At 43.4% G+C, this 19,012-nt stretch overlaps 1 protein-coding gene across 13 annotated transcripts in view; it reads right to left on the reverse strand.

Moving 5' to 3' along the window:
- ITPR2 (inositol 1,4,5-trisphosphate receptor type 2) overlaps nt 1-19,012 on the reverse strand; it is a 259,828-nt gene that overhangs the window by 14,451 nt on the left and 226,365 nt on the right. For all 13 annotated transcript variants that reach the window (XM_086885021.1, XM_086885019.1, XM_086885012.1 and 10 more), the window contains 4 exons: nt 17,870-17,962; nt 13,233-13,360; nt 11,732-11,897; nt 10,320-10,480 (listed from right to left, as the gene is read on the reverse strand). In XM_086885021.1, coding sequence (XP_086741147.1) covers nt 10,320-10,480; nt 11,732-11,897; nt 13,233-13,360; nt 17,870-17,962 — 548 coding nt within the window. The remainder of the gene's footprint in view (nt 1-10,319; nt 10,481-11,731; nt 11,898-13,232; nt 13,361-17,869; nt 17,963-19,012) is intronic.

Consider the following 19,012-nt stretch of genomic DNA (forward strand, 5'->3'; position numbering starts at 1 on the left):
TAAAAAATACATCAATGCCATTTAAATTGAACAAAATGGTTCCCATTTTTTTTCTTGTAGAGCATTTTTAACCATCTTCTCAACAAATTTGTTCAATAAATACTGTATGAAACAAACATTTTGCACTTTGTCCCACAGACGCAATTTGCCAACCTGATTGATTTCTTTCTCTACAACTAATCTGATTTCTTTAGGCTATACATCTTCTCTTTTATTAAAGATGATGCAATCTTAGCTTTTTATCATACACACATCCACCACACAAACAAGAGAGATCTGCAAAGCAGTCTTGCAACCAAATAGGAAAGCCTGACACAAATCTCATGAAGCTGATCCCAAAAGATAAATGGCACAATGAGACCGAAGTTACACAAATTCACAAACTTATCTATGTAGAGTAGTACGGGCCAGTGGATTTTTCCTTCCGTGATAGATTCAGCAAACAAGTAACTTTGTCATATCTGTAGCACCCTGTAAATCAAGCTTACACCAACGTTGCACCAAATCCCCCCAAATCTTGCTGCCTCTGCACTGCGAGAGGTCAGAAGCAGAACTGCATTTTTTGTAGCCTTTCCCTGGTTTGCATCTTGCAGAATCTCACTGCTATGAGTCCCACCAACTTTGGCCCCATTTACTTTTAAATGGACTTCCTCGTAAGGCAACAAATTAATCTCTCTCTTCTTTTACTGACTGCCCTCACTTATTTGGGGAACCCCACAGTCCTTCCCTTCATCAGCATCTGCAGTTATCTGCCTTGGCTGTAGACAGTTTTTCAGTCTCTTTCCCATTCAAGCAGCCAGAGGCTTAGTACCACTGTAATACAAAGAACAATAATTGTTTTCAAATGTTGCAATAATATTCTCAAACAGCATTGAAGTGTTTTGTGTCTGTTGCTTCTCCCATAGAGCAAAATCAAATTAATTCGGTTGACACATTTCAGGATCTGCTCATTACATTGTTCCTCTGGGGTTCAGCTTCTTATCACTTGCTGTGATCCCAGTTAAGGTCCAGCTTTCACTGGCAAAGCCCTGTGCAGCCAGTCCCAGGAGAATCAGGGCTCTGTCACTGCCAGGATTTTAAATGCAACAGTAGGTGCCTATCCAGTTCCTTGGAGAGCCTTTCCATCACTTGGAATCACAAACTAAAGGTCTGCCCACACACAGATCCATCTCAAGCCACAGGCTTCTTTAACAAAGGGATAAAAGATGGCTTTTGTAGGCTGCCTGGAAAGTTAACAGCTCCAGCCTCTGGCAGGTCGAGGCGAGAGTGGATTCCAGCAGGGAACTGCAGCCTGTGTCCTGCCAGCAGCGCTGCTTGGCTCGAGGGCGCTCCAGCTGGAACACCTCCACTCCCTGTTCCTGGGGATGTGCAAGTTTCAAGGAACACAGACTTGTCTCCAGACCCCTCCTCGAATTTTTAAGGCCAGCAGCAAGCAAATAAACAGGAACCCAATTCAGCTCATTTATTTTAATTTGCAAATTGAACGAGTAGAAGTTGGAAGGAGGACAAGGAAGCTGTGACTACACTGTATTATCAAGTCAGAACCCATCTTTGTAGCAAAATCTTTGAAGCCTAAACAGACAGGTGGCCAAACCTTGAAAATACAGAGAAAATCAAGCTAAGCTTACAAGTGAGCAACAATATCACAGGGGCCAAAAACACTAGGTCTGGGTAGTATCAAGCTGCTGATTCTGGGTCTCAGGGTGGGGGAAAACCCCAAATATCAATGAATATACTTTTGAGGAGTTTTAGGCTCTGCTCTGAAACTTGAAATTACATCACATCTGTGTACACACAAGTAATTTCAAAGGAAAGAGGGAAATGGACAGGACTGTGTTGGTGCTTTAGAAGTTAACAAGAATGTGAGGGGCTGAGCAGAGACAAGGGCTCTGTGCCATGGCCATCCCCTCCTCGAGTCAGCTGGGGGACAAAGGTCATCACCATCCCCTCACTGCACACAGCAAACCTGCCTGTGCTGCAGCATCTGCCTGGATACCAAGCTCTCTCCTGCTCCAGCTAATGACATCATTTCTAAGGAGGCAGGATCAGATCCATGGTTTCATTTTCAAACAGCAGCAGGATAATTAATTTTGCCTGTCTGAAGAGGATGTGTATAAAGATAAACCCACTGAAACCTCAAGCTTTTGCAAGGAGGTACCAAGTGAAGCCCACCTTTCCCTTTCTTTACCCACATCTCATGCCTCTCTGAACTAAGCAGGCCAAATAAATTATTTATGGGAGACCAAAGAGCCCATTGCTGGAAGATGCAGAACCCTTCAAGTAGAAAAGAAGATGCTCAGCTCTCTTGAAGAATAGGAGCTTTGTGCGAAGATGCAAAGTCCTCACGTGATGCTAACTTTTCATGCTTTGAGAAACACAAATGAGCAAGAAAGCAGCTAATTAGGTACGTTACTGTGATTGCTTATTTTATGAAGTGGAGGGGGAGGTGTTCAGCACTCTAATGAGATAATAGAGTAGAGGCAAAATTGTACAGAGAAACAAAAATAGCAATGGTCTTCCCACAGAAATGAAAATTATTTTTGAGCAACAGGAAAAGCAACAATAGAAAAATAACTCAATACCTAGCAGTAGAAAGAGCAGTGTCTCAATTTATTCTGTACCTGTAAAACCTGGATAACACTCGGATATCTGACAGTAGATGGACCTCCCCTCAAGCAGTGGCTAGACCCGTGTAAAGCCCGGTTTCAGCTCTATTTTAGTGACTGTATCACTCAACAGTGATCAGCTCTGAGCTCCTCTGTGAATTTGAGGCAGGCCTTGATGCAGAAAAAGGATTTTCTCTGAGACCTGGTGCACCTAGTCCAAAGCTCTGGCCACCCCATAGGACCCATGTCCACATGGAAGGATACAGAGAGCTGCGTTCTCACTTGATCTCCTATTTTGAGTGCAACCAAAAAATGGGAGCTGTAAATCATCTATTTAGGCATATTTCTTTAATTGCTTATTTTATGAAAACCCAACTGCAGACAAAAACAACACTGCATTTCCTAGGAAATGAGCCTTTCTCAGAGACCTCAGATCTTATTTAGCAGCTGGCTTTTGCGCTCTTGATGTTACTGCCATGGCAAGTAATTACTCATAACGTGACATGCATCATATCAGCCTTTTAAAAGTAATTAAGAAAAAGTTGCATTGCTTAATGATATGTACATACATCTGATCCTTGCAAGTTTGGCTTAGATAACATCTGCTAGTTTTTGGAGCAAAGCCAGTCTTAAAACATAAAATAACCCGGCCCTAACAATGGGAGCATTATTAGCTTCCCAAAAGCTATAAACTCCATGCCCCACTCCAGCACATTTGTGTGCACAAGTCCTGTAAGGATTTTCATGCCTGTGAGTTGCCAAATCAGAAAGTTCATGCTGAACTAGAATTAATGATAATGAAGAAGCCTCAAAAATACAGTTTATTCATAGTGAGCCAGTTTAGGAGCTGCAGCTCACCGTCCCTGGCAGATTCAGCTGCAGCAGATGAAAGGGTCACTCTGATCAGCTTTCTGCCCTTTCTCCTCGCTGATATTATTCCACCTATACAGAGGCAGCAGAACCAGTGCCGTGTCCTCTCCTCAACCACTGCAGTTCAGACTGACGTGACTTCAGTGGCCATCAATTTTCACATTAGTACTCTAGGCTGTGAGCTGCAGCAGCTCAGGAGTGAACAAACACGTCCCTGGTCCTCCCCACTCTGCTCTTGCTGAGGCAGAAGGTACCTAGGGGAGGAAACTCCTGGAATTGTCTGGGATGAATCACCAGAGTGCACGTGAAAAGCACACAGAGTTTTTTCCTGAGATCCCAAGTGCCTATTCTGCAGCATTTGTGCTACCTTGGATTGACATCTCTCTGCTTTAGGTCATTCTCTCTATCCATACGGTGTTTTGTGATCCTTGGATGTAATAAGAAGATCTACAGAACTAGCAGAGAAAACTTTTACCTCCAAAATTCAAAAGGGTTATGGATAACAGAATAGAAGAATTTTGGATGTCAGAATTTTTTTTCTTCCTTCTCCAAAGAAGCTTTATTTTAAGAGCAGAGGTCAACAGCCCTCTTAGTACATATAATTTTATTACATTCTTTGACAAAAATCGACAGCAGTAAAGAACAGCTTGTTCCACAAACCCCCCATGCTGTCAGCATGTCCTTCCCCTTTCTGTACAGCGCTTTTTCACTGTCCCCACCTCTCCTGCCTGAATTTCCCTTGGAGCTGCCTCCCCTAGAAGCTCCACGTGCTCTGCTCAGGGATGGCCACTGACTCTGTCAGACATCAGGGGAGCACACAGGGTCTGGCATCGGTGAAATGCCTTTTGCTCACTGAGTAACCCTGGAGCAACCTCTCCCACGGTGTGAGGGGATGGGCAGGCAGCCTCCTGACCCACAGCTGTCGGGCTCCGTGGGTGCCCTTGGCTCACACCTTGGCTGTTTTGACAGTCGGCTACGTCTGCTGGGGTTGGCTAAGATGAAAAAAAGCCCCTTTGCCAGGTGTGCCAGGAGCTGTACACAAGCAGCTCTGGCTCCAGGAGGGAGCTTTTCCCCTCATCCTGCTCCTGTACCAGGGGTCACAGCCTCATGGAACAACTCTGGCCACGACCTAACCCCTGGGAGCAGCCAGGAGCTGCCATGGCTCACATCACACCTCCCCTCCCTAGGTGGGAACACGGCAAAAGGCAGAGCAGAGAGGCAGGAAGGGTGCCGAGGGAAAAGGGCTGGCGCTGCCCAGCACACAGCATGGGCAGAATGACAACTATTGTGAGGCTTCTCAATGGCTCATTTGGCATTATTCCCCGAGCTGCTATTCAATCTAACACCCACTTCTGGGTATCTAATAGAAAAAGAAGGCAAAACCATGAGGCTGGAGGTAGGAAGAACAGAAACAACAGCACCAGTTCAAATGAGCACTAAATTCAGCTGAATTTTCAAAACTTCGGTATTTAAAAACAGCAAACAAAACAATCAAAATGTTTCAAAAGGAGAATGCATTTTTCCTCGTGACATGGCTAAATACTTCTCTTAATAATTTAAAAGCAGAATAATAATGAAAAAAATGCTGACACCTTTAAAACATTTAAAATGAAACAGTTAAAATATTTTGTCATGTGGCCAATGCCAGGTCACTGCTGTGCCACAAAAGTGCTTTTAAAAGAACTGAATCAGAACACAATAGTTCAGAATTTCAGGCTGGTGTTGCTCAACCTGTCTCTACTGCTTCCTCCCTGCCACACTGATGGGAATAAAAGGTTCATGGTCCCAGTGACCGTAATGGGGAAAAGAACCTGTAATTTCCCAGCAAAGATTGCCCTGCTTTAGAGAGAGGGTCCAATTCACAGCAGTATCCTTTACTCTTAGGAGCACAGGCTGGTTTTAGAGCATTTTTCAGCTGACTGAGGAGTTACATAATTGCACAATTACATCCAATTACATAACTAGGGTAAATAAGTAATAATATAATTAGGTGCTGTAATTATGTAGTTATGACAGGTAGCACTAATGCTGATAAAAGCCATTACGAAACTTGCTAAGAACTGTGGACAGAGCACGTGAGAATGAAAGTTTTAGGGCTTCGTTTGCTAAAGTCTTTCATTCTTTCAATGGGAAAAATAATTAATTTAATTGCTAAGCCAATAGCTTTTTACTTTTGCAAATGAATGGAGGTACAAATCACAGGCTAAAATCATATCTCTGTTGAGCTGCAAAAAACTCAGTAACTAGTCATGTCCTTTTTTTTTAACCTCCATATATCTATTTACAGCTACCAAGGCTTGAGTGAAATATGTGTGTACAAATTACACCTCTTAAAAGCAAAGTATAAAAGTTTGGACATTAACCTTCATTGTTCCAGTTATCACATTAAACTGTCTCCTCTGACAAATGGACACAAGGAACATCCAACAATTGCTGTATCAATGTAATACAAGTCATGTGCATCTCTGAGTTTGCTAGGGATGGTGTTTCTGGTCAAATGAGTCAGATAAACAGGGTTTTTTCTACAGGAATGAAAATTCAATAGGGGAATCATTCATGCAGGATCTCAGTGCAAACACAAGGCATGCAGCCAGCTTTTCAAAGTTTCTGTCTCTTCAGATATTGTATAATACCTGTCTGACTTCATTAAAGAGGCTTGGAGACCAAATAAATAATAAAAACTTACTGCCCTGCTTTAATATTCATTAATATTTCACCCGAAAACTGATAAAAGATAGTGTGCAAGAAGAAAGGGCAACGCTGGAAGAGCTGAAGTGCTTTATTCCCACCAACAGCTCCATAAAGCTTGAGGTGTATAAACTGTGTGTTGCTTTAGAATACATTTTATGCTTGATGCTTTTTTCTAAAAAGAAAAAAACACAGAAAAATTAATACCTTTCTTTATGAAAGCTGGATAGCTCCAGACTACTTCAATCACTGCTCAGAGCAGTATGCTAAGCACTGAAGCAAACACAGAGCTGCTGGGAAAATCAAAATCACAGGGAACATCAGGAGTTTGCAGAGACAGTGTCCACAGTCCAGAGCAAGAAAGCAAAAGAAGTGCTCTACCCCAAGGTGTTCTGAGGCCAGAGACACACAAGATAAGAGGAATGCCTTGAAGCAAACTAGCCCTAGAACAGAAATAAAAGTGAACTTGGAAACCTGCAAGAATCTTCCATTTGAGTGAGGGGTGTGTACAACATCACCCACGAGTTTCTTTCCCCTTCTTGAGCTGGAAAGCTGGAGAGGTGAACTATGATGTGTAAATAACTCCCATTCATTTTGGCACTCAGCCTTTCAACTAACATTCCAAAGCAAGGAAACCACAATATTCCTGGTTTTTTATCTGTTGTGCTATCAGCAAGCCTTCAAACCAGATGCTTCGCTGTTTGCTTGACAAATGATACACGGAAAAGACTGAGAGTCACAAAGAAGACAGTCATATTTCTGGGCTCTGATGAGGCTGGGCAACAGAGAAAAGGACTATCAGAAATTGTAGATGCTTTTCCTGGTGCTTAGTTAATACTGATCATTATTCCAATGTTAACTCTTGCAATACTCTGCAAGACAGGAGTAGGCAAACGCAAACAAAAATTTTTAACTGCAGGTTCCTTGCTGCAGTTGTAGGGATAGTGAGGAATACTCACTACTAGTATCTACTCCAAGGATACTTGGAGCTAACCTCTACTGTCTATTAAAATTACTGCAGCATACTCCAAAAATTTTGACCTATGTGTATCGAAGGACTTGAAGACTGGATTTGGGTAGAAGTTCTCCTTAAGTGATCTGGCTGCGAAAACACAGAATTCCATTAAATTCCACAGAATTCTATTAAATTCCACAGAATCCATTAAAGTTACAGAAGCAGCCATAGAAGGCATTCCTGATCATAACATAAACTAATAGAATGAAGAGTTTTTCCAGGAGCATGATTCACGGTTTTCTCAGCCATATTCTGTATAGCATGAAATATAAAATCCATGCCACCTTGTCCTTTCCAAAGAGGTCCCGAGACTGCCCTGCTATCCCAACCCACCCATATCTATAGATTTTTCCTTCAATCCCATACACCCTCAACAAGCCTTTTTCAGCAATGAATCAATTCCACTGGCAAGTCCCTTGTGAAAGGTTAATTTTGAGCCTCTTTTCTGCCAGATCCTAACCAGGATGTGCTGTCCTACCCTGTCACTTCTCCCAGCATTACGAGGACGGTCACACAGCTTTCAGGCTGTCAGAGAGTCTGAAACAACTTCTCTCTCTGTCTTCGTGACAAAAGCCATACTCAGGCTTAATTAGTGCATGGAATGTAGCACATCTCGTGCCTGTGGTATATACTTCATTACTATCAGGCTGTGTTTGGGACACACCAAACACATTTGCTAGAGCAGCTCATACATTTGACAGCTGCAAAAAACTGCCTCTGAGAGTTTTCCTTTTGACTCTTCTTTTGGTCCTAAGCAAAGCTGTATCTCCAAATCTCTTCTTCCAGTCCAATATCATACTCCATTGCTCCAATCATTATTATGCTCATTATTTTCTTTAATTTCTTAGTATTCCTTGTAGCATGGGGTATACAGTAAATTCTCTGGTTCCAAGAGAAATTTTCCCTTTTTTTGTTCACTTAAGAAGTTCCAATTGCTCCTGCTATGCAGCACATCTTCTCTGGATTTCATACTAGGAATTACAACTTCAAAAAGACACAACTACTAATCCCATACCAGATGCTTGTAGTTTGTTCTAACATTTATTTCTCCTTTTTCCCCCCCCCACTCTACCATTTATACTTTCACTCCATGTAAGCTTTACATTTCTAGGTCCATAGAATGGACGATGGTACCTCTCCATCATCCAAAATAACCTTTATTAAACAGTTTAATAACCTCAAAATCTGGAGTACTGCTAACCACTTAAACAACCAGCATTCTGCCACTGAGGAACAGGGGCATTGAGAAATCAGTTCAGTGCTCAGTGCCACATGAGTTTTTGGTGCTTTTCTGTTAGTACTATTCACAGAGGAGTTCCAGCCATTAAGAGCAGAAGTAAAATACATTAGTGAATTACACATCAGAAAAGTCAAACCACTGCTGCCACAGGATGCATATACTTACTAAGAATATTAATGCATCTCTTGGAATTAAACATTAATACTTAACATATATACCACAAAGTTTAAAGTCCTACAAACATTGCAGAGAGAGGAAGAGGAGGAATGAACAAATGAGACAGGCCCCAGAGACTGATTCCACAAAATGTATTTCTGACATAAGCTAAAATATTTCCATGTGTAACAGGACAACTTGCCACTATGAATAATTTCTCATAATGCAGAGTAACAGAGTCTAGAAGGATTTGTTTTAGGTTTTCTGCCTCACTCACCAAACTGCAGAAGTATAGATCCATCACTGCCTACAGTATAAACACCCTGAGCTGGGCAATGAGACTGATGGTTCAAAATTGAAGGAAATAGGTTGTTCCTCTGCACCTGAGCACTGAATTCCCATCACTTTCCACAGCACCTGCCTTCTGCTACTGCCCTTCTAGTGGCAATAGCACTTAAAAAAGCTCCATTTAACTCCAGCAATCAAGCTGTCCACACTCCTGTCTAAACACTACCATTCCCACTAATGTGAGTTCTTCAAGGTAAGCTCTGCATAAGCCTGCACAGTGCTTGGGAGTCAGCTCTAATTTTAGCCTGCTCCCAATTAGGCATCTTGTCTAAACTAACCACTTAGGCTCTCAATGGAGTGAGAAAGGTGAGTCAGCCCAGCTATCCTGGACACCCATCTGAATGCAGGATAAATAACCCAGCTTTCTGCACTGACAAGGCAGAAAGGAGCTGGGATCGATGGAAACCTGGCGCCTGACCTGACAACAGCTGAAGTGAAAGGGGAAGAATCTTCCCCTGGGCTGAACTGGGGAGTAAAAGGCCACCCAGCACCTCATTAATGAGGCTGGATAGTATGTCCAGTCAAAGGCTTGCTGAGGAATAACAGAGAGATAGTCTTGGTAAGAAATGTGGCTCCAGAAATGCATAAACAGTGAAGCCTGATGTGCATTTGGTTACAGCCTCCTCCGGGATTCAGACATATGCCAGCTCTGCAACCACAGAGCCTGGCACAGGCCCTGAGCAGTGCAATACCTGCCAGCAAGTCTACAGGAAGAAAATGCTGCGCCAGAATATCCCAGCAGGCAGGCAGAATGCCTCCAAAATGAAGCCCCGAGCCAGGCAGCCTTGATAATCCACTCCTCTCACTCAGCAGAACAAACCCTCTTCGGCAGCAGGCTGGAAACAAAATGTAATCGAACACCTCTCTGGCCCAGCATCATCACACTTCTCTCTCTGAATCCAAGTGCTCTCCCTGCTTCACAAGGCAGTTTCTGTGGCTCTTCAAATCCCTGTGGCTGCTCTGCTTGGTCTTTTCACTGGCTTGTTCAGAACAGCCATAGGAGAAAAGCACCAGCCCTGAGCACTGACCCCACATTTTGGTGTGAGGCAGGAGATGTTATTTTTCTGGACAGCAGCCCAGAGACACTGGGCAAAGCTGGAGCAGCAGCAGATGTTATGATACATGCTCTCCCTGCCCCAGCTCTGGCTAATGAGGCAGCAGAACCCACAGAGCATGAGAGCACCGACGCCAAACTGGAGACCGCAGCCTGCACCTTCATCTTTTTCATTATGTTTAAGATCGGGTTTTGTTGCAGACTAAGACACGTGAAAAGATCTTTAAAAATACAGATCGATGCCTCCTATTGTTCAGAGAGAGGGAAAAAGAAAGATATTCTCTGCCCTAGCTGCACGAAGCATCTCTCAGTTGCATAAAGCACATGCCCAAATTGACTTACCACAATCATTTGAGCCACGTAGCTCTCCGGGCCAGTGTATTCAGTTGGATCTTTAACTTTGACAAGAACTATAAAGTACAAATAATGCCACATGTTGTGTTCTGCCTTTATATGCTCCTCAAATGAAACAGTCTTGTTATCAAATTTGTCTCTCTCCAGTCCTGCAAAAAGAGAAGAACATAAAGCCAAAAAATAAACTTCATCATAAAATTACATAAATCTCTTAAATATGTTAGAGAAAGGAACCTAACTTAATTTAAAGGATCATAAATTTGAAAGATCTTAATTTAAAAGCCATAACTGCCAGGCAAGAAATACCAGGCCAGAAGGCATTCCTGACAGAAGTCTTTCAACGCAGCATTTATTCTCTTTTGTGATATTTCCTCTTAATAACAATAACAATATAATAAATATGTTACAGTTTTACACTGCCTTCCATGCTGAGGGCTATAAAGTGTTTTACAAGTGTTGGCTCTGGCTCTTTCTAGATGTATACTGGGAAGCACATACTGTGCAGACCAGGCCCTGATCTTCCGAAGATTTATGCACACTTTTAGCATCAAGCATATAAAAAGTCCCTCTTAAGCTTCAGTGAGATTGTTTGTGGGCTTAAACCTGAGAAGGTTTAGAGAAGGTGAGTCCCTGCAGCTCTGTTGTTACACAGCCTCTACAGAGCTGCCATCATAAGAAATTTTTTTGATTTGTCCATTATAGAATGGTCCGGATCTCTGAAGAAATGAGGAAGGAGAGGAATCACCAGTGTTTGCTTCCATGTTCCCGCTCTCCTCCCTGTCCACAGACACTAAAGACATGTTGTGCTCTGCACAGCATTCATCCCTGTCAGTACAGCCATGGAAACAGCACCCAGCCTACAAAAAAGCAGGTATTTGTGAAGTCCCCCAGGGAGCGAAGGACTGCCCCTCTTTATGAGTGCACTTCAAAATAAGCGTGATTTTCCGTGGGCTTTGTGGGGATGATTTTCACCAAATTTTTTTGTTCCCTGCTTCATAGCACCTTCTGAAATCAGCAGTTCTTGCTGATGCTCCCCCTCTGGAATGCCCTGTGCTGTGAAATAGAAGCTGAGCTTTCATCTGCAGCACGCTCTGTGAAAGAGTCAGCAGCTGTCCCGTGTCCATTAGTGGTGATGATGCAAGCGTGAGACACAACTCTTCTGTCTGCCTCGGATTCTGGGTGGAGACTGTGAAGCCACCTCTCAGCAAAGCTAGCTTTTGATTCATAAACCAAATCTGTCTCCTACTGAGAGGGAATAAATTTGGAATCAAGCTCTGGAATTTTTACAGACTTTCTTTGTAGAGGACAGCCACGCCTGGGGTCCAAGCTTTATTTATTGAGGAATAGTTAATTTTCACTCCTTTCACTCTCAAATATCTCAAGAGATCAGTAACACCTACCACAGATGAAACAGGTGGTCTTTAGAATCTCTTCCTTTTTCTGCTTTTCACTCCTGAGATCAGCAAATGTATCAATGATGACTCCGAAGATCAGGTTGAGAACAATAATTATGACAATGAAGTAAAACAGAAGATCATAAACAACTCGTGCAGCAAACAAGGGCTCCTGTAATAGCAAGGTTGCAATAAGGTATAAAAACAGCACAAATCTAAAATATTAAACAACATTTTCTCATTAGCTCAAGCAAAGCTACAGATCTTTCTTTTCATATGCGAAATTCTGCTATCCCTTCTCACAGGAGTAGGGAGGGACTACCCAAGTCCTTTTCTTCACCGTGATAGAGACATGAAGTCACCCAATTTTTCAGTTTCCCACACATTCATGGGAATAATAGCACTACCCTTTGTGGAGTGCTTCAATTTAATTAACATTAAAGAGCTGCTAAGTGGCAAGGTTCAGTTTCAAAGGGTCACTTTCAAAGTCCATAAATGCTTACGGACTCCACTGGGGATAAACTTTGGCTCCTGCAGAGCCTCCCAGTCTGTGAGATTGGATTTAGACTCCTATTACCAGCACAGGGAGCTCTTCCATACAGATTTGAGTTGTCTCTGGACTCTTGCAAGCCCTGCTGAGATCCTACTTTATCCTGAATTTATTTATAACACGTATGGCACATCAAGCAAAGTGCAGCTAGATTGCCTTTATTTCTGATATTCTTTCTGAACCTAAATAAAAATGCATGAAACCACCCAAATATTAAGGGAGGTCCTTAAATGAAGTGCATTTTTGAGGAAACCTCTGGAAGAGAAAATATGCCACCATATATGAAATTCTGGTTTGCTCTTCGTGCTGGCTGAGTACAAGTAAACAACAGGACCTATTCCAGGGACATGCTGAATATAAGCTAAAATGTCCAGGTGGAACTTCCTGGGATCAGTCCCTGCCCGTTCCTCTGGTGCCATCGCTGGGCCCCCCAGAGCAGAGCCTGGGCCCTGCTCTGAGCCCTCCCGGCTCACAGGGACACCCAGGGCTGAGGGCCCCTCTCAGCTGGGGCTCCTCTCGAGGCTGGACAGCCCCAGCTCCCTCAGCCTTTCCCTGTCAGAGATGCTCCAGGCCCTAAATCATCTCTGCAGCCTCTGCTGGCCCTGCTCCAGGAGCTCCCTGTCCCTCCTGTGCTGAGGAGCCCAGGGCTGGACACAGCTCTCCAGATGTGCCTGGCAGGGCTGACTTCTTAGCAGTGCTTTGAAGGTTATGATATTCTGCATTTTTCCAGAAGTAGTAAACAACTACCTAGAGATTCTTTCTTTAAGTATCATCATCATACCAAGCTTAGCTCTTCCCATTAAATATCCCATCTGGGATCTAAAAATTACATGGATAGATCAACGGTGTGACATGAGATCAGACTAGATAGAAACACTGTCTACAGCCTCCAAAAATTGACTTTGGCATTCATAAGATGCGCAGGGAGTAATGCATTTCCTGAGCCAAAACACTCACATCTTTGGAAGGCTTTCTGAGCACGTCTCCCACACCACCACCATTCCGCAGGCCTTGGTTTAACACGGTCACAATGCACATGAGCAGGGTGTCACAGGTCCTTTCTATTCCATCCTCCTCCTCTTCACCTGCAAACAAGAACCACGACATCAAAGAATCTCTCATCAAACAAAGCCACAATTCTGTTAGAGAAAGCAACTGCAAGACACATCTGTCTCTAATATTTCTCATCCAGAGCCTCATTGATCATCCCCATCCATGTGCGCATCGCTGCTGGTGACATACTTAGGCACATCAGGCACACTTAGCCTGAAGAGAGACAGAGAAAATCACAAGCAGGGCTCCCACCAGAGCTGTTAATGACCCAGAGCCACCATCTCTGCTCATGGCACCACCCCTTCTCCTTGCAGTCCTCCCACTGCTTTCCCAGTGGGCCCCCTAAAAATGCAGCATAGACAAGAAGCAATATAAACAGAGAATTAGAAGCACATTTGTAAAAGGATTGTCTTCCTGTGAAATCATTCCTCTACCTACTCATGTACAAGCCAAGTCATGTTAGCATTTCAAGCCATAAAGAGGGGGCTGGCTTTTGTTCGAGTCTGTCTGACCATGATCTTTCCACCAGCACACGTGCCCAAGCCCAGGTCTGACAGACATTAAATGAAAGGCTCTCCCTGACCTCAGCCTGAAAACTTGGATTCTGTTCTTATCTGTGCTGCAGTGCTGCTGCGTGGTTTTGGCCAAGCCACAGAGGGTACTATTGTACAGGAGATATTTGAACGTGCAGAGGAGCTGGGCTGGAACACCAACCTCGGGGGACTTTGTCCGCCTTGGCCAGAGTTCCTCCCACCACACACATCCACAGCCTCCCTTGAAGAGCCCTGCTTGAGCTGTTCCCTGTGTCCTGCTGGCTTGGGCTGAGGGTCAGGGCTGTTATTGTCATTCCTCCTGCCTTGCTTTCTCTTTAGGGATACGCTTGCTTAGGCAGGGAAGGCAGCGATTCACACTCGGTTTTCTCCCTGCGCTCATTGTAACATAGTTTAATAAATAACAACATCCCGCTGTGAGAGTTGACTGAAACACATATTTAACAGCCCCAAACCACCACATCTGGGGCGCTGAGATAGACTCTGATAAATTGAATTGACTGCAAGCACTCACATTGCAGACAAGTAATTTGGATTTAAATTTAATTTTGGATTTGGGTTCCCAAATTGTGGTGCATGCATCCCGGCTGGGATAGGCAGGACAGCGCTGATGTCTGCTGCTTTTGCCACCACTGTTTCTGCTCCATAGGCAAATTAAATGAGAAACAAATCCCTACTGAAGGAACTTCAGTAGCAAAAAGAAAGGTAAAAAGGAGAAAAAAAAAAAGCAAAAGCAGACATCAGGACAGACTTCCTTGTAAAAATATATGGTCATTACAGACACTACTCCCCCAATAATCCTGGATTTAAAAATAACTGCTTAAATATTGAAACTGAAAGGACTGAAACAAGAAACCTTTTTTATCCTGTCATACCTAGATTTTTTTTACTAGCACAGTGATGTTATTCATACCAACTGATCTTTGCTGTTGTATCCTGCCATTATTCCCTCCTTTCAAACAATACTCCATCTTTTATTTTCATTTTTTTTTTTTGAGCTGTGCTTGAGAAGGAGACCATCCAAAAACTAAATTAAAAGCCTTGAAAAAAGCCACAGCTTCTATTTCCTTTAGGTAACTACAATATTCTCACTGTTCACAAGACCAGACTCGGGTGCTGGAAGCAGCAGATGATCAGATTCTGGCGAACAGAGACAGTAATCCGGGACTGAGAGCTGAAGAGGGAATTATCTTCCAGCAGCCCTAACACCCAGCTCTCTCTGTCCACTGAGATGCTAATTCAGAGCAAGCCAGGCTTCAGAGAAACAAGATCCATCACCTTGCACGTCTTGCAACACAGAGCGTCAGCATCCCAGAAAAGCTCCCAGGGAAGCAAGCTCAGGTTGCAAGATCTTTGCCAAAGAACCAGACAGCCCAAAGTTGGCAGAAACCTCTAGTGCAGCAATGTAGGCTGTGGGCAGTGTACAGACATCAGTTTTGCTGTTCTGTTCCCACTCCCAGATGCAGAGCAACAAGAGCTGCCTTCAGCCTGGGGGCCAGGCAACCCTCCATGTTCTGCCTCAGCTCTCTGTTTTCAAAGCTCAACAGCAGTCACAGCACAGGCTCAGCCCCTCTAGGCACCAGATATGCCTGTACTTGAAAGAAAGGAAAGTGCAGTGGATCTGTAAGAGTGCATTGTTGTTAAGGACCCACTATTAACACTAATTAATATTGGTTCAGGGGAGGGGTTATTTGCAAACAGTTCCACCCTGGAAAGTGGCTTGTGATGGTCTGGACAGCATTAGGCAGGCTGTCTTTCGATTAAATTTAATTCACAGGCAAAACAGGTTAAGTGCTAAGAGCACCCCACAATGATAATGACGGGGCAGGGGGAGGGATGATAGGAAGATTTACTTCAAAGAATCCTCATCTGATGGCCCACAGCTACCTGGGCCACACAAGCACATCAGGTGAGACACACCCATGCCCACGTGGATCCAGCAGAACTTGCGCAGAGCAGAACCACACCTAGCAGTGGAATGAGTCTTTGGAAATGTCCCCTTTTACAAACAGGTATCTGTGCACCTCTCTAGCACAGGTCTTTATGGGCTACAGAGGATGGGGAGATATGTACTGTAGGATGTAAAGTTTCTGTAAGTGATTCAGCACTTCACCAGGCATAAACTGAAGTGATATGGAAATGTCTTTGGAATGGAGAGAGGGAGACTGAGGCAGATGAGATCAAGTATTTTTATGCTGACAGCCCAGAGCAGCAGTGAGCAGCAGGCTGAGAGAGGGGAGGCTCTCTGGGCTCAGCACACTGGCTCCAGCAGGGGAGCTCCCTCCCCAATAAGAGCAGTGACTGAGCACAGACCGCACCAGTGAAACCCAAGGAAGAAGCAGAGTCCCATCAGAAGAAATGATCAGCAGTGATCTGATCCAAAGAGCAGTGTAATTCAGGTCTCAGTCAGGACCTGAGATGCCTCTGAGAACATTTTCTCTTCCCCACACACAGCTGTAGATTTCTCTGGTGCTACAATGTGAAACTCCCTAAACCTCATAGAATCATAGCACCATTAAAGTTGGAAAATACCTCTGAGACCAAGCCCAACCACTCACCTAACAATGCCATGTTCTCCACTAAACCACATCCCAAATTCCCTATTCTCACACCTTTTGAACACTTCCAGGGATGGTGATCTCATGCCTTTGCATTCCAACCCACTCACACTTTTGCCAGAGGGAAAATCTGTCTCAGGAAAAGACAGAAAGTAGAACAATTCTTTTGACAAGGTGTTTAAGGTGAGCAAAACTGTTCTTGCTGGATGTTGGTGGGCTTTAATGGTACTGGATAAATAAAATTTCTTCAAGACTAAGTAAGAGTGCACTTAGATGTTTTGTACAGCCCTCTTTCATTATGGCTTGATTTTAAAGGAGCACTACCCAAACAATGAGAAATGTGAGATTTCTATCATTTAAAGAGCTTGGCAAAAGCCACATTGCATCTCTTTGACTGATTGATTACTCTTTGAATGCAGCAGTTTTGCCAATAGCTCTTAGTCTGTTTTCTCTATCTAGTCAGACAGCTTCCCATGTTGTTTATGAGGCCTGTTTACACACCAGCTGGGGAGAAAAAGCCTACTTTTATAGCCCTCTCCCTGAAGGCTTTGATCCTAAAAACTCAAAAATCTGTAGTGGAAGAATAAAGCTTATGAAACAACACTATACTGGCACACAGGAAGGGACCATTTATGTCCTCACTTTCAGCCCCCATCAACCACAGGCAACTGTGGCAATAAATATTTTGAGCCTGCAGATCATCCACTGTGCACACACCTCCGCTGCAAAGGCCACAACACATCAAACCAAACTTAATGCCTGCAGTGAAAGAACAGCCACCTCAACTAGACAGTGCCCCATGGAAAGAGTGGGAAACAGACAGACATATGGGCCTGGATCTGGGTTCTTAGGTCTTGGCCTTGGCCTGGATGCAGGTCGAAAAAATACACAAAAGCTTGCTGGTAGATATGCTATGCCATGAAAATGAATTTCCATGGCCCTAACTGGATCTAACAGTGTCTCAGTGCGTGCAGGTGAGGATGCTGCAGGCAAGCAGCAAGCTGCTTCTCTCAGCTAAGTCACTTGGCAAGAAGCAACCTGTATGTTCAAGCATAATGATTCAGCAAGCTCTTTTAATAACAAAATTAATGTCAGAGAATTTGGAAATCAGGTGTGGGAAGCACTCCCTTTAACAGCAAAGCTGCCAACTAAGCTCCAAGCCTTGCAGAAGTTGAGCACTTCTGACTCACAACAGTCACTGTCACTTCTCACACCAGCAGAAGTCCTTGCAACAACAACACACAGATCAGAGAACCACAGAGTGGTTTGGGTAGCAAGGGACCTTAAAGTCCATCTCATTCCAACCCTCTGCCATGGGCAGGGACACCTTCCACTAGACCAGGCTACTCCAAGCCTCGTGCAACCTGGCCTTGAACATTTCCATGGATCACTTGGTTCTGGGTGATCTGTCTGAGGGAACTTCTGTACTGACCTGGGTTAAGATCTGGGATACTCGTGGAACAGTTCTCTTTTGCACAGGCTCCCATCATTGATGTCAGGGTTGTAGTGGGAACTTCACCAATACCTGTGGAAAAAGTGGGATGTTGACAAAAAGACAGGCATTACATTGATGTAAAGTTTTAAATCATTATTTTCTAGGAGCGAATCACCAGGTTGGAGAGCGAAGAAGAAAAAACAGAACAAATTGCACCGGCAATTCCTCCCTCCTCAAAAGAGTCTGCCTCAACAGCTCAAAGCAATCACAGTGAACAAAAACACAGTTTTATATTTACTGTATATCACAGCTATTCCCATTTCATCTCCTGAAATTAATGAATCTACATCAAATGCAGCTGCTTCTGGTGAGAACAAAATATATTCAAAGCAAGAAACAACTGTCAGATATGAAAATAATGTCAGTTTTTAAAACCATTAGATAAATTATTCACAAAAGCTGACAAGAAGGACACCAAGCTGATGTTCAGTTATCCTGAATGTAGAATATTTAAGGGTTTTCAAGGATTATAACACAGTTTGGTACTCATTTGTAAATATGTATGGGTTTGTGTAAAACACTAATTTAACATTCCCGAAGTGGTAAATGTGTACATCAGCTTGATTTTATCAAACCAATTTTCTCTTGTGCACCTTCAACAATTTTCTGCATTTCATATTAGAGATGCAAAAAGGTTTAAGGAGAAAAAATGAAGGCAAAACTATACAACAAAATAACAGCCTAAGACAGTATGTGTAATGCAGAAAACATGCACTCTGACTTACTCTTTCTGCTACTTTATAAAGAAAAAATTTAAAGCACTTGTCCTGGGAAGCATAATGTTCCATCAACATGCAGTCAGCATATTTTCTTGATGAGTTTTTGATCAGAAATGGCAATGTATGAAGCCAGCAAGAACATACCCACACCACAAAAATCTGCCAAGAGCTCAACAGAAGCAACACAAACACACAGGAGCTGCTGCCCTGGATCAGACCAGAGCTGTGTGTAGCCTGCTTTATTAAGATGGTCACAACTACCTTTCAAAGTGAGACTTCACACCCTAAGTTATGTCACAAAAATGAATGGTAAGTCAAATATAATCCAATTTAGCCCCTAATGGATGATCAGTAGGGAAAA

This window comes from Cyanistes caeruleus, chromosome 4 (assembly GCF_971803275.1).
Source record: "Cyanistes caeruleus chromosome 4, bCyaCae1.hap1.1, whole genome shotgun sequence".
NCBI classification, from domain to species: domain Eukaryota; kingdom Metazoa; phylum Chordata; class Aves; order Passeriformes; family Paridae; genus Cyanistes; species Cyanistes caeruleus.